Source organism: Trifolium pratense, linkage group LG5 (assembly GCF_020283565.1).
Source record: "Trifolium pratense cultivar HEN17-A07 linkage group LG5, ARS_RC_1.1, whole genome shotgun sequence".
Lineage (NCBI taxonomy): Eukaryota > Viridiplantae > Streptophyta > Magnoliopsida > Fabales > Fabaceae > Trifolium > Trifolium pratense.
In genome coordinates this window covers 41,856,789-41,883,862 of record NC_060063.1, presented here as the reverse complement: position 1 = coordinate 41,883,862, position 27,074 = coordinate 41,856,789, and the positions used below count along the sequence as shown (strand labels likewise).

The 27,074-nt window shown below is 34.7% G+C and overlaps 3 protein-coding genes and 1 long non-coding RNA gene across 21 annotated transcripts; 2 read left to right on the top strand and 2 right to left on the bottom strand.

The window, feature by feature from the left end:
- Positions 1-1,042: 1,042 nt before the first annotated feature.
- On the bottom strand, positions 1,043-2,071 carry LOC123886693. Its single transcript, XM_045935986.1, has one exon. It carries the CDS (start codon positions 2,069-2,071, stop codon positions 1,043-1,045), a length of 1,029 nt encoding a protein of 342 aa, XP_045791942.1.
- Positions 2,072-3,984: 1,913 nt separating this feature from the next.
- Positions 3,985-14,365, top strand: LOC123883898 (testis-specific gene A8 protein-like). 18 transcript variants are annotated; one of them, XR_006800519.1, is made up of 9 exons: positions 3,995-4,309; positions 4,631-4,787; positions 5,449-5,731; positions 6,735-6,916; positions 7,892-8,036; positions 9,131-9,248; positions 10,986-11,035; positions 11,192-12,050; positions 13,516-13,676. XR_006800519.1 is itself a non-coding variant. In XM_045932852.1 (4 exons), exons 3-4 carry the CDS (start codon positions 13,516-13,518, stop codon positions 14,146-14,148), a joined length of 531 nt encoding a protein of 176 aa, XP_045788808.1. In that variant the 5' UTR covers positions 3,995-4,309; positions 4,631-4,787; the 3' UTR covers positions 14,149-14,365. The 18 variants fall into 18 exon arrangements, 1 of the variants encoding a protein (XP_045788808.1); XR_006800531.1 differs by having other exon boundaries at positions 11,192-11,245; positions 13,516-13,675; XR_006800533.1 differs by lacking the exon at positions 10,986-11,035 and having other exon boundaries at positions 3,985-4,309; positions 13,516-13,678.
- An 803-nt stretch (positions 14,366-15,168) lies between these two features.
- On the top strand, positions 15,169-23,574 carry LOC123883897. Its single transcript, XR_006800518.1, has 3 exons — positions 15,169-15,274; positions 15,467-16,306; positions 17,931-23,574. It is a non-coding gene; the product is annotated as an uncharacterized LOC123883897 (long non-coding RNA).
- A 1,940-nt stretch (positions 23,575-25,514) lies between these two features.
- Positions 25,515-26,980, bottom strand: LOC123882935. The gene is made up of 4 exons (XM_045931586.1): positions 26,861-26,980; positions 26,737-26,769; positions 26,050-26,139; positions 25,515-25,951 (listed from the first exon to the last, which is right to left on the bottom strand). The coding sequence occupies exons 3-4, from the start codon at positions 26,137-26,139 to the stop codon at positions 25,706-25,708; spliced, it is 336 nt and encodes a 111-aa protein (XP_045787542.1). The 5' UTR covers positions 26,737-26,769; positions 26,861-26,980; the 3' UTR covers positions 25,515-25,705.
- Between the last annotated feature and the right edge of the window lie 94 nt (positions 26,981-27,074).

Sequence of the window (27,074 nt, the reverse complement as noted above, 5' to 3'; positions counted from 1 at the left end):
ACTCACGCTGAAGGTCCTTTTCAAGGAGAACGTGGTGAAGGGAATCCACACGTTCAAGATAATTTTGAATGCCTTTAAGTCTGCTTTCAATGTGTCTCTTTCGTTTGAAGATGTTACCAAAAACTTCATGATTGAAAGAGATAGATTCTGACCTGACATTGTTAAGAGCAATAACAGTGTTGTGGTTGGATGATTTCCAGGCTTTGTCGACCAAAGCAGCGTAGTCTTTATGATCTATCCATGCAGCTTCAAAGCGAAAGGGTCTGGGACCGGAGGCTAGCGGCAGGCCACCAAAGCGGAGGAGAAGAGGATTGTGATCCGAGTGAAATCTGCAGAGAATCTCAACAAAAGCTTCTGGGAAGGCTAAGCGCCACTCAACATTAGCAAGGCCCCTATCAAGCTTCTTTGAGAGAATGCGAAAACCATTATAGTTACGATGCCAAGTGAAAGTGCCTCCTGTGGTAGTAAGGTCAAGGAGGTTACAACTATCCATAAAGTTGGCGAAGACAGCAGCTCGAGAGTGTTGGAAAATGCCCCCTCTTTGGTCACTAGGAGAAAGGGTCTCATTGAAGTCTCCGATGAGCATCCAAGGTCCAACAATAGAATGGTGGAGATGAATGAGGTAGTTCCAAAAGTTTGTGCGCAGAGAAGGGTTAGGACTAGCATACACGCAAGTGCATGTAGTAGAAGCATTACCCCTATTCACGGTAAAGGTAATGGAGTATTGATTGGAATCCTTGATAGTCAAAGTAACATTGGAAGTAGATTGTTGTAAGAGCCAGATACCTCCGGAGTGTCCATTAGCTTCAATAATGTGAACCGGATTATAACCATTGTTCATCCAAAAAGTGGATAATCTAGCATACGGCACATGAGTTTCAAGAATAGCAAGAAAAGTTGGATGATACTTTCTAATCACTTCTTTCATATGTCTTCTAGCATTGTTATTTTGCGCCCCTCTAATATTCCAAGAGAGGATTGAAGTATCAAAGAGAGCTTCCATAACAAACCGAAGAGGGAAAGAGCAGAAGAGAGAAAAAGACTAAGTGACCATATCCTCCTCATTGTGCTTGGGAGTTTCACTAATAATTTCACAATTTTCAAATTTATCATCTCCATTGTCATAATTCGGTTTCGCATGGGCAAGGTGGACATCTTTTTGGTCGTTATTTGTATGAGGAACAAGCTGAAATATGTAACTAGGGTCAAAGTTGTGATTTTTTTCCATGTCAGGGGTATTATGGTCATTTGGGGAGGTCACATGAGTCAAAATGGGGGGTGGGGTCACGTTTGTTTTGCATGGGGGGGATGGTAAGCTTTTGTGAAGATCATGTGATAAGCTTTTATGAGTGGTGGGGTCACTTTTAATGATTGGCTCATGATTGGAAGGGAAAATAATTGGCACATGATTTTGGTCATCATGACGTCGTCGTTTGGGATCTGTGCTACTTTTATTGGGGCGCGCGATTTCACTTCCTTTTGGTCTAGGTGGTAATTTCTGATTTATTGCTTTGGATTTCTTTTGGTGGGCCAGGGGAGACAACACATTAAAATTATTTGTTGTATGTGTAACAGATTTTGAGTTTTCTGTGGTGGGTTGATGAGATTTCTTTTTTCGCCTAGTCACTAACAACCAATCACCATGCAGCTTTGATGATTCATCCTTATTATTTGTGATTTGCTCCTTTTCTGTTTCCTTTTCTTCCGCGCCTGCATTTAATTCAATGCCATTTTGAGAAATAACATTTAAATCTTGCTGATTCCGATTTAAGTGTTGATGAGTTGACCGAGAATTGTTGACAGGTTGACTTTCTCGGTGTTGATTCGCCGCAACTTCCGGCACGGTGTTGGAGAGGGGGCACTTCCGGCCAAGGTGGCCATAACAACCGCAATTAGTGCAGATTAAGCGTAGACCTTCATATTGAACTTTGTACCAGTGTCCATTCACCCAAATTTTTCCAACAACTGGTACCGTTAAGTCCACTTCGACACAAACTCTTGCGAATTTGCCTCTCTCAACATTCAAAGTGTTGATGTCCACTTTTATGGGACGACCGATTGCCGACGCCATAGCAAGAAGGAAACTTTCATCATAATAAACTAAATTTAAACCGGGAAAACGTACCCAGACAACGGTGCGCTCAACAGTTGCATTTGGAGAAGCGAATTCTGGAGACCAGTGGGAGACGGCTAGGCAGTGATCAAAGTGCGTGATAAGTTTATTGTAGTGATGAATTAAAATAAAATAAAAAACAGAAACTTTATTTGTATAAGTTTGTTTAAAAGGAAGACAAAACGCTTACAAAAAAAAAAAAAAGACAAAACAAAATTTCTATAATTTGGGATTTCTTCGTCTTCATCACGATTGTGTTCTTTTCCCTGATTTTTTTTTATCATTATCTCATAAAATTCAAAACAAAAAACTTCAATCTTCTTCCTTATCATGCAACACAAAATTTAAGATTTAAACAACAACAAAATTGTTTAAACATTTTTCATAATCATAACAAAAAAATTGTTTTATTTTTATGTGACATGGTAGTGTGGCGGTGGGTGTTGAACAATTGGTATGCAAAGTTTCAGTTACGACAGAAGCTTTTCAAACAGAAGTTTGCTCAAATCTGGAAAATGAATATGAGACGAAGAAACACAGAAGTTCTGTGAAATTAAGGTTTATTTGTTAAATTGGATTTCTCCTTATTCCTACAACCACGATTTTTTTCACAAATTTTGATAAACTATAAGACATGGCTACACGATAGTAAGACGCCATTGAAGAAGAAGGTGAATCGTTACACGATTAATTAAGTTGTAGATTTGCAGAAAAACATAGGGAGTTGCTGCTGCGATGAAGAAGATAAGAGAAGGAATTTGAGGAAAGTTTTTAATTTAGTCTTAAAAATAACCGGTTTAAAATTGGTTTAAAAAATTAACCACTTTTAAACCGGTTTTATAAAAATATCCGGATATGTATCCGCATCCAGATTAAGAACCAATTATATAACCGGTTTATAAAAAAATATAGTTATGGTCATGTATCCAAATTCATATAAGTGGTTTTGGTTTGGATATGATTTGGTTTGTCAAAATATCCGACCATACACAAGCCTATTAAATTGTGTTATTTTGTACTTCTTTCTAATATTATGCACTAAATAAAATTGGGTTATGCTAAACAGTATCCTGTGACACTTGTTAAACATGTTAAAAAAGGAAAAAAAAAATATAAAATTAATGGTGATAAAATAATTTTTTACAATTTTAGTGCATTGAATACCCAATTTTCAAGACAAAATGTCTATATGCTTAATCAGTGCACCCGGGGCACTGTTTAACATTTTCGAATAAAAATTTAGAATTACAAGAGAAATATGGTTAGTTTTGTAAGAGACTATGACTGTCCGTTTGGTGTGCTGGATAGAGAGGCAAGATAGTATAAAATTAACCTATCATGTTTAAATATTTTGTTTGGTGCACCAATAATAAAAGATAAATTTAACCTATTTTTAATCCCATCATATTGGTTCTTTGTTATTTTATTTTAATCCTTAGTTTAAGCTGAGTTAACAATATGATAGTATATTTTTTTTTCGCACACTTCTCTTTCCAAAAAATTGAATATATTGTTTACAAAAAAACAACAAATCTAATTTCTCAAATATATAGCATTAATTAGTTTTATTGAAAAGAATGCTTATTCTGCAAGCACCAAACGCATGACAAAATATGTGCTTATCCTGCCACTATCCTATCATTTCCTTATCCAACTTCTTATATTATCTTATCTCTATTCTATCCTGCGTACTAAACGGACCCTAAAATTTTAGAATTTCTATCCCTCCATTTATCATTCCTTCAATTGGAGAAAAATAGACACAAGTGAATGTTAGTGGTGGATCCCACTAATCATCATGGAAATTACCATGTTACCCTTACAAGAATATAAAAATTACACCTTTTATGTCGTATTTTTGTTTCCTACGTGTGATGTTGCTATAACATTCATGTTTTTTCTATTTTGTTTCATTTTTCTCTCTCTGCAAACTCCTTTTCTTCGTCTTCTACCCACATCACCACCGCCACATTCAGGCCACCAATGGCTTTCTGTGCAGCGACCACCGTATTTCCACCCCCGTTGAGATCTACATCCTCCACCGCCATATTCAGATGCCATTTCCGGCCACCTTCACTGGATCGCGAGTAATAACACCAGATTTGTACCACTCGTTCTCCCGTCTACAAAATCCATAGACTTATTTCATGATCCGAGCATTTTTTCCGGTTTACTTTCTTCAGTCAGATTCATAAGGTAAGAAACGTTTTTTTCTAATAAAGTTCTTTTTTTATTCCTACAACGATTCGACCCCCTAGTGATGCATGATACTTTATATGTATTTCCTTCCGTTAAACCCACATGAACATACGTTTGATACTATTTTTTTAATTTTGTTCTGGATTTTTATTTGCAACACAAATTTGTATTTCCCATTGTCTCTTCATTTTATAGGTTTATGGTTTGTTTTAAGTTAGATCTGTAGTGTAATACAGGGTTTTGATTGATGTATTTATTTTTTAGATTTTTTATATTGAATTTGAATGTTTCATTTTGGATTTCATCGATTTTGATTAGGTATTTTACGAGGAAGCTGAAGTAGGTGAAGAAGGATTTGGATTCATGTTTTGTCTCATTTTGCTTAATTTGCAAAAGAAGAGAAAACCTAAGGAAAAATTGGAGAAATCCAAATCCGGTGAAGAAGAGCAATGGTCAAGTTCTTGCTATCAACGAGGTAAATTTTCACTCAGCCTATTTATACAGATGTTTTGACAATGAATTGAATGGAAAGTATTGCAAAGTCTCTTCAAAATATGAGAAGGATTCTGCATTATTTTTTTCTAGATCTGGTATTGTTAGTTTCGTTTTTTTGGAGATCCCATTTTTGTAACAACTAACAACATATCCCTCTTTTTTAAAAGGTGATAATAAATTTATCAACTTTGGCAAAAAATTAATTTAATCTAAAAAAAAAAAATCTAAAATTGCGATTTCTAGAGTCGGTAGACCTTTTGAAAGAAGTTTGAAGGATCATACATTCATACTGCAGTAAAGTTATGTCGCCTAGGTTTAAGAACATAGTTTTACAAAAATTTTGATATACACAACGGCTTAGTTTGTTGTCCGCCTATATTTCACTCCAATGTAATTATTTGATAGCAAAAAGCTAACATGTGGTACATTTTAAGATATTTTATTTGGTTGGTGAATTCTTATCTTTTCCAATTTAAAACTTCTATAGTTCTTTTGTCAAAAAAAAAAAAAACTTCTATAGTTCTAGTATTTTAAACTTCTTATCAATATATATACTCCAAGATAGAGAGAGAGAGAGAATTTTTAATTGCTATATTTCATTTTTTAAGTGTTTTGTCCACGCGTGTCGTGTGTATTTGAAGGAAGAGAAGGAAATGACATGATATAACCACGTGTCAAGTGGATATTGGAAGAAGGATTGGTGTTAGTGACAGATGCACATGGGAGAGAGGGAAAAGACTTTGCTTCCCGTGCAGCTTTCTTGGGACGAGAATTACGGAGACTTTTCATGGAATCCAATGTTTGATGGGCACACTAGATTGTGTCTTGGATTTGAGAAGAGAATTACGCGGCCAAGATTGAAAGTTATTCTGCTGACGCGCTGAAAGTGTCAGACACGTGAGATCCGTGGAAAAATATCCAATGGTGGGTAAGATCTATCTCATTTTTTTGGAAGTACGTGTCTTCGTATAGTACTCCGCTTTATAAATGAGAGAATACACGATTATTTAGCCACAAAATTTAATCAATAGTTTAAATATATAATTTTTTTTAGGAGTATGAATAACAAAAAAATTAAAATAAAATAGTCAATTAATTAATATTATGTTAATAATAATTTTCTCTTTATTTAATCATATGACAACATGTCATACTGGCTAATTGCAATTTCTCCATAAAATTCCAGCAAGACAGAACATTTTTATAGTTTCTTTGTTCGATATTTTCTTTCAAACATAGTGTTGTGCCATAGAAAGGGAATTTGCATGTGTAATTGACACTGAGAGGTGAGAGATACGTTTTCTGTCTTCTTAAAGAGGAGGAAGACGTGGGAGAGAGAGCGAGGGATTACATGTGTCCTTATTTCCGTTTTAAACAAAACCTTCTAAAGTACTTTCACTTCACGTGTGTCCTTAATTACTTCCTTTTTGTAACTTTTCTTGGCATCGTCAGTACTTGTTTCTACCTCTTCTTTCTCATGATTTTCTACGACCTTCTCTATTTACAACTGGGTGGATTCGCAAGAAAGGTGAGAGATCCAGTTCATAATAATATACTATATATTTTTATTTCTATTATAACTGCATGAAGGTCATGTTTTTTTTTTTTTTTAATTTTTTACGAGCATAACCATTTATTTATTTTTTTGACAAACATAATCATTTATTTATTTATTATGATTTAGAAAACAAAAAGCGTGGCAGTGGACTCTTTTTTTTATGTAAAACACCCAATTAAAAATTGGGCCTTTGAGTCATGCAATAAAGCCCAAATTATATATACCAAACCCTAAATTGTAGATACAAATATGTTACATACTGTGGCCGCCACTTCTGTCTAAAAAAGCTTACTTCTTCTACCTTCTGCATATCATGCTGCCCCCTATCATCTTTCTCATATTTTTTTTTCTTTGAATCTCTTTGGTCAGGCTGTGCAAAATCCACAAACCAAACTTTAAAGGGTTCAACGTGAAAAAATATAAGATGCTATGTATATTTGTTACACCCACACTTGAACTTGGGTCCGCCCCGTGTGTAATTGTTGCAGCTAATGAGTCATATGTTGCTCTGCCGGCCTCATAATCGGGAATGGCAAGATATGTAAACCCAGGTATTTTATTTCTACCATTTTGATATTAAAATAATTTATTGATCTATTTTGCTTGGAATTTGTCATTAAATAATAATAGTTTTTTTCTTTCTTTCTTTCTTTCACAAATTACTTAATAAATGGTGCTTTGGTCTAATATAATCCTTTTAATTTGAAGGAAAAACAAGTTTAGAGACCCTTACAACATTCACACAAGTCTATTAACTTCTATTTGACATTTAAGTTCATTATAAACAATTTATTTAGAATAAAACATTTAAAATTTGTTATGATTACAATTTATAAAATTAATAAATTTGTTTTATTAAAACTATTGTCTCGTCCATATTTTTGAACAAGTTCTGGTTTTTTTGTTGATCAAGGAGCTCGTAGTTTGAATTTCACCTTTTTTAAGCTGATATTCGAAAGCTTTTCATCACCCTTAGAGCATCTACAATGGTGCAACTCAACTTTGAGTTCTTGAGTGGGCTCCACAGTGCCAAGTCATTATGCAGCAACTGATCTATTTTTCACTCCAACCATACAACCCATATGAACTCATAACGGGTCCCACAAATTATCCCACATATTGTTTACTTTGTTTCAGTTTTTTTTTTTTTTCCTTTATCGTTCGATCCATCTAGAAGAGGCGAATCCATCTCTTTACCGGAAAATACGATCTTTCTTTCAAGCTTCATCTCTCACAACAATAGAACATCATTTCCTCAGGCTCTCTAGAATACAATCTTTCTCTCAAGAAGCTTCAAATACAGAGACATGAATGTTTTCCATCTCATCTTCAAGCATCTTCAATCCAACAAAAATTTCAAGATCTGAATTTTACTTTTGCTTTTTAGTGTGATATGGGTTTCTACTGGAGAGTAAATTTCAAGATCTAACTTTGTTTGATGTTAATTGATGGCGGGATGAATTTTATTCCTCTGGTTTTGGTTAATTTCTCAGTTATGTGATGATTATTTTATTATTAAATTACAGCGTTCTTTCCTCAATGAACATTGCGTCCTGACGGTCACGTGTCACCAGCTTGGCGGACTCCACTGGTAAAAGACAACAAAAGTTGGTTCGTCCTTCAAAGAACCGAGAAAGAATGAGCCGTTGGAGGGTGCTCTTAAGACCACAAGTAAGTATACTTAGCCTTCATCAACTACTCATGGTTTAAAACCCGCATATTTTTTGAACCCAAGACCCCTTAACAATAGAAAATTATTATAAGAGTAAGAATAAATAGGACATGAAATCAGGATATTATTAAAAGCTATGCATAGGTACTCCATTTTAGACAAAGTGTTGGTACCGGTACCACCCACATAGTACTTTTTTTATTTTTTATGTTTATTTATTTGTTTTAGAACGAGTCAATTCATGTATCGGTGCATTATGGACAAATAGTGAGAACTGTTGGATTAAGTAAACTCATAAAAGAGGCCAACCAAATAACAAGAAAACCGCCACTAGAGACTCAAAAAGAGTTTTGCAAATTTAAAAAGATTTGTAAACAGTCAGAGCATCAAGTATCGTAGAAACACCAATTACACACGACATCAACCACCCACCGGCGGCGCTAGATCCAAACGCCACAACAACAGCATCTCATCCCCTCTAGCCACCACAACATCACCTCACCACCACGACCGTGCCATAACCACCACTGGAGCCAAATCTAGTTGGCGGCTCCGCCAACTCCATCACCAAAAACAGCCTCGCAGTGTCTCAAAATCCATAACCAGAGAAGCAAAGGCATTACCCACTGACCAACGACCACCGCCACTACGGAGACGCTGTCAGTTGAAATCAAAATCCATAAACCACAGTCAAAACAAAAATTCGACCCAAAATAGCGGCAACTACTAACACCAGGAGAAAAAACTCGATGGAGAAGAATCAAACACAGTGAGGAAAGATCTCATCGCAGATCGCACCACCATCTGTGGTGGTTACATTGAGCCGGTTTGATTTTGGATCTAGGTTTGATTTTGGATCTGTGGTGGTAGTAGATATCATTTATACTACTATTTTGTTAGGCATTATATATATGCAGCCAATTGGGTCGGTTTCCGATTGGGAGTTTCTTGCTTAGGTTACTTCCCATGTGATTGGATGTAAAATTATAGCTGCTTCTCTTATTTTTCTGATAGCACGAGTTCCACCTTCTCACTCTCCACTGTTCTCTATTTTTTAGTAAAGATGTAACCAGTTTTCTCATTCTGACTTCAGGCTTTTGGAAAAACCGAAACAAAGATTCAAAGTGAAAATATGGAGCTATTAGAAAGAAAAAGGTGAACCAAGAGAAAGATTAAACTCTTGGATTATACATCTAAATCTATCACCACAAGTAAGAACACAACTCATACTCACAATATTCCTCTTTTCTCGAACTTTATAATTTTGTTATCAATATATAGTATTGATAACTTGATCGTTATACACAGATACCTAATTATATTGCTATGCTATGTGCCTATATAATATAATTTTTTTTATTTAACCTTATTTATTGTATACTACCGTCCCAAAATATAAGGGAAAATTGGTCAAACAAAGTTGATGTGTTTGGTCCAAATTTATAACCTAATACATAAACTTTTTTTGACCAATTTTCCCTTATATTTTGGGACGGAGGGAGTACATTGTATCGGTCCATTTTATATTATGAGATGAACCCATTTTATGTTGTGTCTGGTTTTGAAGAGAATGATTTCTCTAGTTAAGTGCTACAATGATTTTGCATGTTAAGAAGTATTAAAAGATGTATAATTTTATATGAATTGTATTGAAACTTGTGCATTTTATATTAAATGTATAGTTTTTTAATAAATAATTGTAATTTTTCAGTAAAAAGTAACTATTTTAAGTTGGCTTAACATGTGCATAATATTACACATGTTAGACAAACACATTAGTTAAAGGATAACTTCATGCACTTATTCTCTACCAAAAAAAACCTTCATGTGCTTATTTTCAATCTATAAACCTGGTTTACAAGAATTAGTTTTTTTGTGCAAAATCCTATTTTTAAATTATTCATAAAAGCGCTAGCCAAAATTATATTTGTGTTAATTTATACTTGAGTTAAAGTTGTAGCCAAAACATCACTACCAGGCAGAGTGCATTTTGCTTACAAAAAAATGTTGTAGCCAAACATTAGTTTGCTTAAAAAAAAAGTTGTAGCCAAACCATCACTACCGGTTGGTATAAGTTGTATCCAAACTATCACCACAATTGTCTTTAATGTAGCCAAGTGATAGATGAAGTCATTGCTTTGTAGACCATTTAAGATTGTAGGGAACTTGTATGAGAGTGCATTTATTAAAGTTTAAGGAAAAATTCTTGTTTCAAATTTTTATTATTGAAAAAAATATTCACTAAAACATTCCTAACATAAATATAAATATAGTTACCTTTCGTTAGTTGGTTCAATGACTATTAGCGCTAATTTTGGTAGGGAGAATCACGGTTCGATCCCCACAAAGGGTTGAAACCACCCTAAATAAAAATATAAGTAGTTATATTTATCAATGTTATAAATATACTACACTTTTTTATACAAAGTTAGTTCTTTAGGTTGCTTAATCAATACTCGTAAGACACTTGTCAATATTCTTATTAATTTATAATTTATTGTAGTGCAATGAATTGACTACGTGGAGACAATAATATCATATAAGTAAACCACTAGGTTAATTGGTATAATGGTGAGAGGTTTGAATAGAATACATGATGAGTAGATTGGATCATCATTGCCTCTATTGTAAACTAATAAATAAATCAAATAACTGTGTCACATTGTATAAATATGACCCCACTGCCCCCACAATAGATTCGTGCCTGCCTGTTCGGCGAAGGCGGGATTGATGTCCCTCAGATTAGTAGTTCTTAGACCATATACTGAGTCTTAAACATAATATCATATAAATGGGTCACGATATATAAATATATAATAGAATAAGCAAGTGGAGTTCAGTGCACTAGCAATATGTATGATGTAGTCTCACTGTGTTCGGTTTGTATCCTTTCCACTAACAACCTTCCATCATTATTTGATTCATAAAAACTCTTCAATCTTCTTAAGATTGACGGAATGGGGCAGATGATGGCTAGCAACATGATTGGACTTTCCTGGTATGTACAAAATGTCAAAGTTACACCTTGTATTTTTGAAGCCATTTTTGTATGGGTGTTTGAATCTTGTGTTAGCATATTAAAATGTGAAATTGATGACCAATGAGATCTTGACATCATTTCTTAACTGCCTCTGTTACAACATTCATTTCGCAGACATATGAAGCCAATTGCAATCGAGGATTCAAGTTTTTGTTGAAGAAAGTGAAGGTGTGGCGAGCTTGTGATAAAATGGCGACAAGCATCTTCATTTTTGTCATTCTAATTTTTAATTTTGTAACTGCATTAGTGGCTTATGTACTAGATGTAAACTTATTGTGATTCCAAAGATCGGTGGGCGGAACTGCGAGAGTGGCGTAATGGCGGACGAATCGCCCATAAAAGCCAACATGATCTTAAATTCGTGAGAGTTGTGAGTGAACTTGGCAGCAGTCAATCGAATATTACTTTCATGTTATATGTGGGCAGCACCCCTATTAGAAATTAGATGACCTAGGCAATCTACAATATCAATCTAAAAACACATTTAATGAATTTGGCAACAAAATAAATTGATAGGTCCAAAAATGTGGAAAACGATGTAATTGAAATTTTGTCATTAACATTTGTTAATTAATTTAGTGATAAGAATTAAAAAAAATATTTAAGAATTTAAACCAAAACTACAAAATAATTGTTTATAATACTAAGTTATATTTGCAATGTAATTATGTGTTTTTCTTCACAAAATAGTTGCATTAGAAAGTAAATAACGTATAAAGAAATGATAATTTTAATTTTGCTACTACGTAGTGTTTTTTACAATTAAACTTCAAAATTAATGTCTCCATTTTTTTACTGTGAAGTGGGTTTATTAAAAGCCCAAACACTGTTTGTCAAAAACAAAAAGCCCAAACACTGAAAATGTGCTATAAAATAGGGAGTCTCTGAATTAGGGTTTAGGGTTTGTTTTTACTTTTGTTCTGCCGCATAACATTTCTAAATCCATTTGACCTTCGATTCACATTTTGTCAAGGTTTGGATTCAGCGAACATTTTTAATATTCCTCTAATGGGTTTTGTTTTGATCGATCTATTTTTTTATCATGCGATTGTGTCTAAAATTCTGTGATAGTGTCTCGTGTTTTCTTAGTTTCTATATAGAGTAGTCTATAATATTTGCATCGTAAACTAGTATACCCAAGAAATTGTTTGTTTTAGGAGTTTTTGTTTATTTATTTAGGTTGTTTGGTTTCATTTTTATTTTGCTAAGGTTTCGATTCAGTAAACAGTCCTCTATTATATATTTGGATTTGATTGATCTCTTTTTTAATATGCAAATGGGTCTTGTTCCTGTTTAGTGTATCGAGTTTTCTCAGTTGCTATATAGAGTAACATTTGCAATATTTATGGTTTTTTTTTTTTGACTCAATATTTTATGGTCTATTTATTTATATGTTATAATTGTAATTTGATCTGTTTTTTGTATATAATATTATAGGAAGTTATCTTGTTTTATTTATCTTTTAATTTGATCTTTTAATGTGATCTGTTTTTTTAATATAATATGATAAGTAATTTTAGGGTTCTTCTTAATTTAGCATACTTTTTCCTAGTTTATTATCTTGATAGCTCATAGAGCCATTCATAATATTTGATTTTGCCATCTCCAGCTCATATATATTAATCCGTCATTGCTAGCCTATGTTTGTGGAAGTTCAATTAGGATTATCTACCTCTCAATTAGGATTAGGATTAATCCGTTATTGCTAGCTCATAAGATAACAGATTGAAGGAAAAAGTTTTTATGTTTTTACACAATTTCATTGTTCATTATTTGTATAATCTTTCTGGTCTATTAGGTGTTTTTTTGGGTCTTAAGAGTAAATTGTATCTTTTCTTTATTCCTGGATAGTGTATCGAGTTTTCTCAGTTGCTAAATAGAGTATTCTATAACATTTGCATCATAATTTAATGTACCCAAAAAATGATCATCTTATTTAGAGTTATCTCATTTGTGTTTTTGAGGAATCATTCATTAGGTGGTTTGGTTTCATCAAAAGATCATCTCTTATTTTTGAGTTATCTCAGTTGCTTTATATGTTGTAATTTGATCTGTTTCTTGAATATAGAGTTATCTCAGTTGCTATAGAGTTATCTCATTTTTGTTTTTGAGGAATTATTCATTATGTGGTTTGGTTTCATCAAAAAGATCATCTATTATTTTTGAGTTATCTCAGTTGCTTTATATGTTGTAATTTGATCTGTTTCTTGAACATAGAGTTATCTCAGTTGCTATAGAGTTATCTCATTTGTGTTTTTGAGGAATCATTCATTAGGTGGTTTGGTTTCATCAAAAAGATCATCTATTATTTTTGAGTTATCTCAGTTGTTTTATATGTTGTAGTTTGATCATATGTTATTGAGGAATCGTTCAATTAGATGGTTTGGTTTTAATAGATGTTGTTTTTAATAGTTTGTATCTTGCTGTTTATTCCACAGATGGGATTCAAGACCAAAGAAAAAGCCAAAGCCAAAGCTAAAGCTGGTCCGTCCACCGCCCATGCTGCAGCTGCTGCAGCCGTTGCTCCACCTGAAGTAGCTGCCGGTAACCCTGCTGCAGCCGTTGCCCCTGCTGCAGCCCTTGCTCCACCTGCAGTAGCTGCCGGTGACCCCGCTGCAGCCCTTGCTCCACCTGAGATAGCTGCCGCTGCCGGTGACCCCGCTGCAGCCCTGGCTCTACCTGAAGTAGCTGCCGGTGACCCTGCTGCAGCCGTTGCTCCACCTGAAGTAGCTGCCGGTTACCCTGCTGCAGCCGTTGCCCCTGCTGCAGCCCTTGCTCCACCTGCAGTAGCTGCCGGTGACCCCGCTGCAGCCCTTGCTCCACCTGAGATAGCTGCCGGTGACCCCGCTGCAGACCTGGCTCTACCTGAAGTAGCTGCCGGTGACCCTGCTGCAGCCCTTGCTCCACCTGCAGTCGCTGCCGGTGCCGGTGCCCCTGGGCCTGCTGGCCCCCTGGTCCCCCTGAAGATCCTGGTCCCATCCCTGGTCTGCCAGATGTTCGTATTGTCAGTGCTCTTGGGTTTCGAAGTGTTCTTGCTAGAGCTAGGCGGGAGCACGCCAGATTCAATGTAGTTGTGGGATGGGGTGTGTCCGACCGCGACTATCGAATCATCAACAATCAAGTCTGGGCTGATAATGTCCGTCACCATAGGGATGATAAGGTTAAAAGTCGGTGGAGGGAGGGTCATGATGGGTGGTATCTCGTCATATAAGGTAGTTGGGTGTTTATGTGACGTTTTTATGTGATGTTTTTTGAACAAGTGTTTATGTGATGTTTTTATGTGATGTTTTTTGAACAATTGTTTATGTGATGTTCCTTGTTTATGTAATATTTCAGAACCTTAAATTGAAATATTTGGTTTTTATGTGATGTTCCTTGTTTTTTGAAATATTCGATATAAGTGTTTCACTAGCTACATTAAGTAATCTCTTTTCCTATAAATATGTGACAGATGTGATGTGCTATATTACCAATACATTGGTCGTAGGAAAAGAGATGTATTGGTAATATAGCACATCACATCTGTCACATATTTATAGGAAAAGAGATTACTTAATGTAGCTAGTGAAACACTTATATCGAATATTTCAAAAAACAAGGAACATCACATAAAAACCAAATATTTCAATTTAAGGTTCTGAAATATTACATAAACAAGGAACATCACATAAAAACATCACATAAACAATTGTTCAAAAAACATCACATAAAAACATCACATAAACACTTGTTCAAAAAACATCACATAAAAACGTCACATAAACACCCAACTACCTTATATGACGAGATACCACCCATCATGACCCTCCCTCCACCGACTTTTAACCTTATCATCCCTATGGTGACGGACATTATCAGCCCAGACTTGATTGTTGATGATTCGATAGTCGCGGTCGGACACACCCCATCCCACAACTACATTGAATCTGGCGTGCTCCCGCCTAGCTCTAGCAAGAACACTTCGAAACCCAAGAGCACTGACAATACGAACATCTGGCAGACCAGGGATGGGACCAGGATCTTCAGGGGGGCCAGCAGGCCCAGGGGCACCGGCACCGGCTGCAGGTGGAGCAAGGGCTGCAGCAGGGTCACCGGCAGCTACTTCAGGTAGAGCCAGGTCTGCAGCGGGGTCACCGGCAGCGGCAGCTATCTCAGGTGGAGCAAGGGCTGCAGCGGGGTCACCGGCAGCTACTGCAGGTGGAGCAAGGGCTGCAGCAGGGGCAACGGCTGCAGCAGGGTAACCGGCAGCTACTTCAGGTGGAGCAACGGCTGCAGCAGGGTCACCGGCAGCTACTTCAGGTAGAGCCAGGGCTGCAGCGGGGTCACCGGCAGCGGCAGCTATCTCAGGTGGAGCAAGGGCTGTAGCGGGGTCACCGGCAGCTACTGCAGGTGGAGCAAGGGCTCAGCTGCTGCTATGCATAACTGTATAAGCCATCATAGCTTGAGATAGCAACTCAAATTGAACTTATTATACAGTAGAAGAATACAGCCTAAATGACAATGATACAAAAGAAGCTCCGCGTCACCCAAGCTATAGTTTAAAATACAACAAACAATACATTTGATAACAGAGGAACTGTTGGTGTTGCTATTTTGCATCAAATTGCAGGACGGCGTCTTTTGTAAGTAGTGCAGGAATTGCCCCTCTCTCCATCACCGTGATTCCACCACATACATTGGCGAAATATAGCGCTTTTCGGAGATTCTCTTTGTCCTGCCACATAAAATAAACCCATCAGCTCCAAACATAACATTCACACATTTTCTGAAACAACAACTAGAATGTGTAAAAATATCTGCCTTACCTTGAGTATACTTGGGTCAGAAGCTAAGCTGTACAGAAATCCGCTAACAAATGCGTCGCTAGCACCTGTTGTGTCAACTGGTTTAGCTTTGAAACCTGCAACTCTGCCCTTAAAATCCTGAATTGCACACAAATTTGACAATCACTATTACACTGGTCACTGGCGTGATAAGATAACATTGTGAAATACTGAACCTAGAAGCAAACCTTGCTCAAGTCAAGTTTCAGAACGAAGAGCAAAATAAAATATTGAAATGAAGGATTATAACTGAGTTAACTGACTTTGGCAAGCTTACCTAGTTACCTTGGTGTAATGTCTACAACCCTCTGACCCTTCGGTAACAATTAGAAGCTCGATATGAGGGTGAAAAAGCTTATTTAATACAACATCATCATCATAAGGATCATCACCACAAGTCAAAAAGGTAATATCTTCTTTACTAATCTGCATTACATATTAAATGATGGAATGCTTATTTTTGAAACAAAACAGAAAATAAAATAAAAAATTAAACAATGGGTAGTGGCATTTATGAAGTGTATATGATAAATGGCACATGTGTCCTCCCATATGCTAGTTCAAATAAAAACTAATCTTTATGACATCGGCTAGTTCCCATATGCTCATTATACCATTCCGAGCAGCCTCAGCTGATGGCCATAGTGCCTATCTCAAATTGGTTGGGATCATATGAGAGGATGCAATTATTCAATCGGAGTCTTTAGCCATTCTCAAAGCAGCAAGATGAGCTGATTTGCATGGCTCGTCAATCAAACTGATGGAACCATAATGGAATATTTTTGGCTGCAATTAGTATTAAAACTTTACAGACTTATATACCAAAGAGGCCTTTATAAACATTTTATAAACAGAGACAAAAATTCAAGACACCTTCTCAATGAGGTTTCGATCAAGCTCTGACTTATCCAGAAGCATATCATCTTCAGAATACTACACCCAAGAGTATTATTTCAAGGTACAATCTACAATTAAGTACATGATATTTCTAAGGAAGTTTTAAAATTTATTTAATTCAACAATAAAAATGGGTTAAAAAAGGTAGGACATGAGTTTTGACTTTCTCAACTCTATGGAAAAAAAATGATATGGCCTTCACCTGATACCAATTATAACACCCCTTATCTAGAATATCAACAAGAGCATACATATCTGAATCGGAATACATTAAAGTTCGGAATAAATTGAGTTCTACACAAAGTAGTCTGAGGAAAATACCAACATTACATGGTTTAACTAAACTGAATAAACTGTCATAATGTAATCGTTAACAACTTTACATCAGAGCCATGATAGCTCATAAATACATGTACATATAGCATTATCCTATAAAAGAGTTTCTTAAGTTGGAAACAAGTAACCACCAAACAGACTTCCATAAACTCGCTAATTTGTCCAATCCTTAGCTTCTTGAATGATCAACCTGTTACCTATAATCAAATAATTGTGGGGTGAAACTACTAAGCCTCAGTGGATTTCTTACTACCCATCCACTACTTGGTGTGCTAACACCGTGCTTTGAACAAATGTTCACCAATAATATATATTCATTAAAGAATAGCATAACATAATTAGAGGTGTAGAACACTGTTGGAAGAAAGTTCACATTTGTGTGTGAATTGAAAATAAAATTGAGTCCCACATTGGATACTAAAACATTTTAGTGTGTATATTATACTAGTGTATTTGAGAATAAATAAATGAATAAAATTATACTAGTGTATTTGAGAATAAATAAATGAATAAATGAGGTGTTAAATCTCACTAATGTGAGACTTCATTGTACAATTTATTTATTTTCTTCGGTTACAATATGTGTCACAATATATGTGCAAGTCTTTTGGGATAAAGACATTTGGAATAGAGAGGAAAAATACCACATTCTAGTGATGTGCCGCCACCGCCAGTTAGTTTTCCCATTTGAGTCCTAAACCTAACATATGATACGGCTGGAACAATGAGAGGTGCTTGCAATGCGAGCAAATAATTCTGATGAATATCTCATATCGTGCTACCTACTATTATTTCAGGTATGCTCATTTTTACTTGTTTTGAAAATGTTCAAGTGGTCATGTGGAACAAGAACCAAAATAAAATTTGGATGCATATATGTGAGTCTTAAATTAGAATATGCATTTGCTGCTTTCGGTATAATTTGCCGTAAATACGAACTTTGAATGTTTCTTATAATATCGAGTTAACAATATTGCTTGTTCCTATTAAAAACATGACTGCTACATTTGATAATATTTATGATTGGAGTACATAAACATTTTTTGTCATATTTGTAAACAAAATAAAAAGGGGTTTTTCATTGATGATGATATTCAATTGTTAATATGCTTTTGGTTATCAAATTGTTGTTTTCAGTTTTGACGAATTTATTTGATTAAGAACTTGATATCGATCACGAACCTTGTCGATGTCTGTAACATGGATTCTCTCCTTGTTATTTCACTAGTTTGAAATTTTGAACATAAAATGAACCTTATTATTATTAATTTGGTTTAAAGGTGAATAATGTATCACTAGTTTCCTACAAATCAAGAATGATCTTAGTACCATAATCCCTGAATGATCTTAGTACCACATTTGAATGATATCATATGAGAATGGTATTGTAGTACCATTTGTTTATCTATTGATATTGTAGTATCAATAAAGGTGGTATCGTAGTACCATAGATTCCTATATTGATATCGTAGTATCAATTCGAGTGGTGTTGTAGCACCATTCATGAAGGTGTAATTCTTGACCGATTTCTACAGTGCAGTAGCTAATCGGTATACAGTTGTAACTGTGCTGTTTTATCCTGGGGACTTCGTGGTTGATAATCTGCTTGCACAATTTTGGACAGTGCCGCGAAACGTCTTAAAGAGAGCGACCTAGTCCGCGACTCAACATAGTAATATCTTCGGTATCTGAAAAATCTTTCTTAATCGGTTTTAACACCGGTAACAACAAAAACAATTATAATCTTTATCCATTTTACAGGAAGCTTCCGAGGTGAGTATGTCTCGAAAGGTCCACTAGGATGTTCTCCGTTTAGGATGTTCTCCACTCAGGATATCCACTCAGGATGTTCTCCTCTACCCTTTGTGACACAGCTATGCCACATTGGTCACTGCTCACATTATTTACTTAAAGGATTCCTATTAATGTGGGCAATCCTACTATAATCGAGTTTATACTAAATGATGGTTTGGGCGTTAACCACTAATCTACTCGACTATTCTAGTTCTTAGTGTTCTTAATTTGACAACTCATCTCGGGGAACTAAATAGCTTATGCTCTCACGAGTCGATATACGTTAACACTCATTTAGACAATTTAGGATTTACTTATGTTGTGCTAAGCACTTAGAGTTCACGGATAGATTAACGGTTATAAAAACAGTCAACTCGAAATGGTCACCACAATATAAACCATAATCGAATATGATGTTAAAATGTCTAATCTATGGGGAATTTGCACAAGTCATAAGCCTCTAAGTTATCATCATTTCACCCTAAACATTGATGTTGAAATGGTGTGGAAACATGTTTAATATTTAAGGATCATTATTGTACGAATCGGGAGTCGTCCGGGACTTAAAACAACAAAAACAGTTCTTAAATCCACTCTTAGCAAAGCCCCATTGACCCCTAACTTATACTTCATGAAATTATGATTATTAAACACATTCACATCACTTATAAGCAATGGGGAAAGAATTACTCAAACATTTCAAAGGTACTAATCTAACTATATCATCAATGTTATTAACTTGTAAAATAAATAAATTCCTATGCTTTGGACATATGGTTGCCATGTCTCTACTTAAACAAATCCACCTGAAATTGCAGTTGAACCGCACTAACGACGTCTCTGGAACTCGCCGAAATGCAGAATTTGTAGTTCGAGTACGTTTGATCCGTATCCATAATTTTCTTCATAAAATACTGCATCAGACCCTCCAATTAAAAATTGTCTACAGACTTCAATTGTTATCCAAAATTCACAAACCTGACACCCAAACGACCGAGATTTCATTAGCTTTCCAAAGAATCAAGCGGCATCTCAATCCGAGTTATAGGGAGAGAGCAGTTGCCTTTTTACTGAAGGCATGTCCAAGAATACGGGTTTCAGAACTCTTCCAATTCCTCTTAATTTCTTCAAGCTTTGTTCTTCAATCTCAACCTCAATCTTTGTTCTTATGTTGAAAGCTCAGTTTAAAATCATTACCCAACTGATAATTGCTCACCTCATCACATGTAAGAGGGTCAAAACTAAGAAATAACTACGGGGTTCATTAAAGTGGAAAAAGAAGAGAAATCTGAATGCATTATTCTTACCTCTCTCTCTCACGAACAGAACATCAACACCACCACAACTCCAAAAGCTTCTCTCTTTTCTATCTTTCAACTCATGCATGCCTTAGATTTAAGTTTCAAAACCCAAAACCACCAACACTAATTAATTTGCATTTTTTATTTCCTTTCTAAAGAGCCAAGAATTATCTCATGAACAACTCCCTCACCTCTCTCGTCCCATATTGATTTATCTAGAATATCAATAGGAGCATGTCTAAATGGATCGGAATACATTAAAATTGCGGAATTAAAACTGATCTATTACACAAGTAGTCTGAAGGAAATACCAGATATACATGATTTATTTAAAATTATAATTGTCACAATGTAATTGTTAACATATTTACATTAGAGCCATGGTAACTACTAAATACATGTACATGTAGCATAATCCTATACAAGTGTTTATTTAGCTTGAAACAGGTGATCAACGAGCAGAATTCAATAACCTCACTAATCCGTCCAATCCTCAGCTTCTTGAACGATAAACCTGTTACCTATAATCAATAATTATGGGGTGAGACTACTAAGCCTCAGTGGATTTCTTACTACCCTCTATTTGGTGTGCTAACACCGGAATCCTGAAAAATAGCTGATCACTGAACTTATATCCATTAAAGAATAACATAACATAAATAAGGTGTATCACACAAATATTATCTTGTTCATTTTACAGGAAGCTTCTGAGGTGAGTATGTCTCGAAAGGTCCACTAAGAATGTACTCCTCTTAGGATGTTCTACACTTAGGATGTTCTCCACTACCCGTTGTGACATAGCTATGCCACGTTGGTCTTACTCACATTAATTACTTAACTCAACGGATTCCATATTAAAGTACGAAAACTTTTCATAGTATAAAGCTATACTAATAAGTGGTTTGGGAATTAACCACTGTTGATCAACTATTCTAATTTCTTAGTGTTCTTATTAACAACCCATTCCGGGGGAAACTAAATGGCATATGCTCTTATGTGTTGTCACATGTTAGATCACATTTAAACGATTAAGGATTTATTTACATCGTACTAAGCATTTGGAATTCACGGATAAGTTATTTGTTGTAAAAGAACTCCGTCAACTTGATGTGATCATGAGTTGCCTAAGCATGTGGAAAGAAACTTAAAAAAAAATGCACTAAAATATTTTTGATGAAGATGCTTGGAGCCCAACTTGAAGCCCAATTCACATGATTAGAAGCATCAATGGTTTGATTTTGTAGTCTAATAATATTGGACTAAATAAAAAAGAATTAAGTCCAATTTTCTTAATTTTTATTGTAATTTTCGTTTTTGGTATTAGGAGGATTTTTAGATGACTTTTAGTTGCTCCCTAGGCTCTCTAGATGCTTCCTAGTGGTGCACTAAGTCATTATAGTGGTTAGTGGGAATTTTCTAAGATCTATCATGAATGTACTCCCTCCGGCCTCATTTGTAAGCAAAAGTCAACAATAAAATTTGGCCTTAAATATAAGCAAAAGTTACTAAAAGTAACTTTATTTATTGCTATTCTTACAAAAGTACCCCTATTAATTGTTATACTTTTTAACATGATTGCATAGTCCCAATACAAATTTAATATATTATAAAGGGCAATTTAGTAAAAATAACAACTTCTTTAATAAGTGTGCAAATGAACATTTTTGCTTAAAAATGAGGCCGGAGGGAGTATATGGTAGTGGACAATAAATCCTACTATGTAGGATAGACTATAAATAGGGATATCATGTACTTTTCAAAACAACTTGAAGTTTAGTAAAAATATGAGATTTGTTCTCTTTGGTTCTATGAACCCTATCTTTAGCTTATCGGTTTTCCGTGGCGCTATCCTTTGACTTATCAACCGGGACTTTCATAGTCGGTTGTGGCGTCCTCACGACTTATCAATCGGTTTTCCACCCCGATTGTGGCGTCTTTCCACCACATCCACCATCTCAACTCTTGTTTTTTGTTCCGACCGCTCCGTGTTTCTCATCATTTGGTAATCAGAGCTTACGTTCAAATCTGGTGTTATCTATCCTTTTCAATTTTGTTGTTGATTTTATTTTATTGTACTTTTTCATACCTTCAAAAAAAAAAGTTGAAAAAAAAAATTTCAAAAAAAAATGTTTGGAAAAAAATTTGATGAAGAAATAGAACTCTTTCTCAATGATATGGAGAAGTTGTTTCATAGTGAGTTTAAAAAAATTCATGAAAGTTTTGACCGCATCGAGAGGAAACTTGGAAGAAATTATGGAAAAAGAGATAGAGAAAAGGAGAGAGAAGATAGAAGAATGAAAAGTGAGGAACAAATAAAAAGTCATTCGGCAAATTTTGATGTGTTGTTGAATGATCTCCTTAAAGCTCTAAAGAAGGATAGAGAAAAAGAAAGAGAATGGAGTAAGGAGAAAATTGAAAGTGTGGCAAAAGAAAAAGATATTATTGTGAAAGAAGGGGACAATAAAAAAAATCATGAAGAAAAAGAAGAATTAGAGGAGACGAGAAATAATGAGACAATTGAGTTCAAGGAGAGGGAGACAAAAATAAGTGCTAAGAAGTCATGCCTACAAACTACACTAGTACCTTCTTCTAAGTTGGTTTGTATTGTCAAATGTTGGGATTCTTCTAATATTATTCAATTGCCTAACAATTTTTCTTTATGTCATGAAGGCAACCAGGTGAATGAAGAAGAACTTTCTCAACGAGTGGAAAGAAATTACGATTTTTGGAAATATGATTATATCCATGAATCACAAGGGAAAGGAAAACACACATTTCTTGCTAATCAAATTGAAAAGTTCTCTAAAGTAGAAGTTGTTACATGTCATGGATTCTTTAGATTCATTTTTGATCCAGGAGGTATTGAAGCTATAAATTCGAGGTCGAATTCTCTCTAAGAGGGAGAGAATGATGTGATCATGAGTTGCCTAAGCATGTGGAAAGAAACTTAAAAAAAAATGCACTAAAATATTTTTGATGAAGATGCTTGGAGCCCAACTTGAAGCCCAATTCACATGATTAGAAGCATCAATGGTTTGATTTTGTAGTCTAATAATATTGGACTAAATAAAAAACAATTAAGTCCAATTTTCTTAATTTTTATTGTAATTTTTGTTTTTGGTATTAGGAGGATTTTTAGATGACTTTTAGTTGCTCCCTAGGCTCTCTAGATGCTTCCTAGTGGTGCACTAAGTCATTATAGTGGTTAGTGGGAATTTTCTAAGATCTATCATGAATGTATATGGTAGTGGACAATAAATCCTACTATGTAGGATAGACTATAAATAGGGATATAATGTACTTTTCAAAACAACTTGAAGTTTAGTAAAAATATGAGATTTGTTCTCTTTGGTTCTATGAACCCTATCTTTAGCTTATCGGTTTTCCGTGCCCTATCCTTTGACTTATCAACCGGGACTTTCATAGTCGGTTGTGGCGTCCTCACGACTTATCAATCGGTTTTCCACCCCGATTGTGGCGTCTTTCCACCACATCCACCATCTCAACTCTTGTTGTCGTTCCTTCCGCTCCTTGTTTCTCATCACAACTCTCAAGAATTACCACAATACAAACCATATTCGTACGTGATGCTAACATGTCTAAATTTATGGGGGAGTTGCACAAGTCATAAGCCATAATTATCATTATTCTAATGTAGCATTGATGTTGAAATGGTGTGTGTGTACATGTTTAATAATTATTCTAACCTAGCATTGATGTTGAAATGGTGTGTGTGTGTACATTTTTTTAGGGATCATCTAGGCCTTTAAATAATGTTTTTCCATGTACAAAGCTTGGGTAAATAGATTTACATTCTGCATGGTTTTTTCTTGGTTGCATGAAGAGGTGGGCAAATTGCACACCATGATGTGGATCCAATTAAAATTGGACAGTTGGATAATTTATTCCTAACTTTTAATTTAAAGATTTGGTGTATATACTTTTAATTGCACACATGTATTATTCCACTATCTTTTTTTTTTTAGGGCTAGAATTGCACACATGTATTATTCCACTATCTTTTAATTGCACACATGTATTATTCCACTATATATCTTTTAAAGATTTGGCTAGAATTTCACTTTTTTAAAGTGAATAAGTGGGAGTACCTGAGTTAGAACCCCGGTTCATGCAATAACTTACAATGTCGCTTACTAATTAAGCTATGCTTAGGGCTGAAAAATGGAAATGAGTCAAGTCGAACCTGTCTGAGCTCGACTCGACTCGATAAGAATTGGTTTGGCTCGAAACTCGACTCGAGTTCGACACGAACTCTTTTTTCAGCTCGAGTTCGGCTCATTTAAAGTTCACGAACAGTTTGGTTTGACTCGTTAGGTTCATTTAGTTTATTTGACTTAAATCAAATGAACGTATCATATGATTCAAACTAAACCCATACTATTATGAATAGCTCATAAATCTCTTAGTTGGATTCAAAATAACTTACATGATTAATAAACTATATAGCAATGGATTTGGATCATCTCCAATTTTTTTTCTCCAATGGTATTCTTAATCCTCCATTTTTTTCTCTCTCTCTCTCTTCTTAAATTCTTTTTTACTTTTCATGGTTTACTAACTATTAGATGAAGAATTGGAGACAAAACATAAAAAGAAAATTGGAGAGGATCGAATTTGTATATCAACTAGATATCCCACCCGTGCAACGCACGGGCAAGAATTTGTTTAGACCCTATGATTGAATATTATTTTTGTTAGTATGACAAATAAATAGTTTCATATGATATGGCGATGTGGAAGATTTTATAGCTTAACACCTGTTTTTTTTTCTTCAATTTGTTGGTTCTAATTTCTGTAGTTTTAAAGATATATACTATTGAAAGCTTGAGGAAAGAAGATGAAGATTTTAGATTTATTTCAGTTTCTCTGTTACTCTTTTTACTCTTATTTATTTATACTAAAAAATAATGAGGTTTAAGGTGAGAAAGATGGGTTGATGAGAAATAAGAATTGCAATGCAGCTGTGTTGCGTGTTGTTTTTAACTTTAAAGTAGGTAGTACTATTTTTTGCAATCTATACATTTGAAACACTAAAATCGAAAAGAAAGAGTTATTGAAGAAGTCCTCAATATTTATAAGGTTGGTGAATGAGAAACGGAGTTATGAGATATAGGTGAAATGAGTTCATGTGTATGACTTTATGAGAGGGCAAAACAGAAAAATTAATTTGTACAATATTTTTATTGTAATTAAGAAATTAAATGTAAATTAGTCCCTCGTAATTATAAGAAAAATATACTTTTTAGATAGATTGAAAGTTTGATGTATCGAGCAAATAAAAATATTACTTCTTTGTCATTAGATTAAGTAGAAAATAATTATACAGCTCAACCAATACAAACAACACATGGTTTTTAAAATAAAAGTTGAAACTCATAGTAAACAAAATATAAAACACTACATGGTTTTTAAAATGAGCGCAATTAAACAAAATGACCATCATAGAATTGTGCATTTTAATTGATGAGGCCAACGCTCAAAACTCCGGGTGGATCTGAAATAGTTAACTTAATTCTGCGGCCGACATTGATATTAGCTTGATTGAGAAATGCAATCCACTCTTGAGATAGATACTTCTCATTCCTATTCCTTGGTGTTGTTTTTATACTACAATTGACTGAAATGTTTGAGTTGTCTAAAACCATCACAATACCATGTTGGTGATGTGGCAAATAGTTAGTCACAATACTGCGGGGAAAATGCTGGCAAGTGAAAAAATTGAAAATTAAATTAGTAGTCGAATTCAACAAAATGTGAAAGTAATGCTAAAATTAAAAGTAGACAAAATAAGGCATAGTACCAAAACTCCTCTGCCTTGAACATGAGCAGCAGTGATAACCATCTCCCAAGATCTCGGTGGTTCAACAGGTTCGTCATTAACAACATTCATCTGATAATATGTTAATTGTAAGATACAATGAAAATTATAACACATATGCTATGTTTTTCAAATTGACCATATATAAGAAATCATTTAAAAATTAGATATTATATAATTTTTTAAAAAAGTTGTAATATTGATGATTTACTGCAATAATCATCAGAATTGTAGGTCTATGAACAGATTTAGAATAACCAATCTCAAAAACCAACAAAACTACTAATATTGATGTAGATCAATAAGTCTATCAACAGAGTTAGCATAATCAATCTCAGAATGGTACAAATGGTGAGGTATAAAATAGATATAGAATAGCATAAGAGTATCTTATCATAAGCTTTAATAGGTTGAAAATATATCCAATTCAATATATACCACTACAAAGTGCATTTAACTGTAACAATTCAATTCAAAAAATAATCACCTAACATCAAAGGTAAACTAATTATAATTTGATTCTTATATAAGCTATGTGAACTGAACTGTAGAGGAGAGAAGATTACACGTATCAAACATTGATTAGAAAAACAGAGCATAAAATCAAAACAAACATGAAGCACAACATTAATAATTAGCTTAGCAAAGGCCACTACCACCATTAACAACCTTCTCATAACCACAACATTGAAACAAACTCCCCTACATAAATGAATCATAATTGGATATACACCAATTCCTTAAATTTAGGTTTTAGATAAACATGGAGAATAGATTGATAGTAAAAACATACCTTTGTATGGATTGAATCAAAACTGTTCCTTGAAAACTGATGTCTTTGATTGCTTGCTACTGTTTTTCTTGTTTGGAGAGGCGCAATATTGACAACTTGTTGTATCTTAATGAGAAGTATGAGATGTGGTTTGCAAATTTATGATATAGGCTTTGTCATAGGCCAAAATTGAGTTTCGGCCCAAATTCTACATCAATAATATTGGTCCCCCATT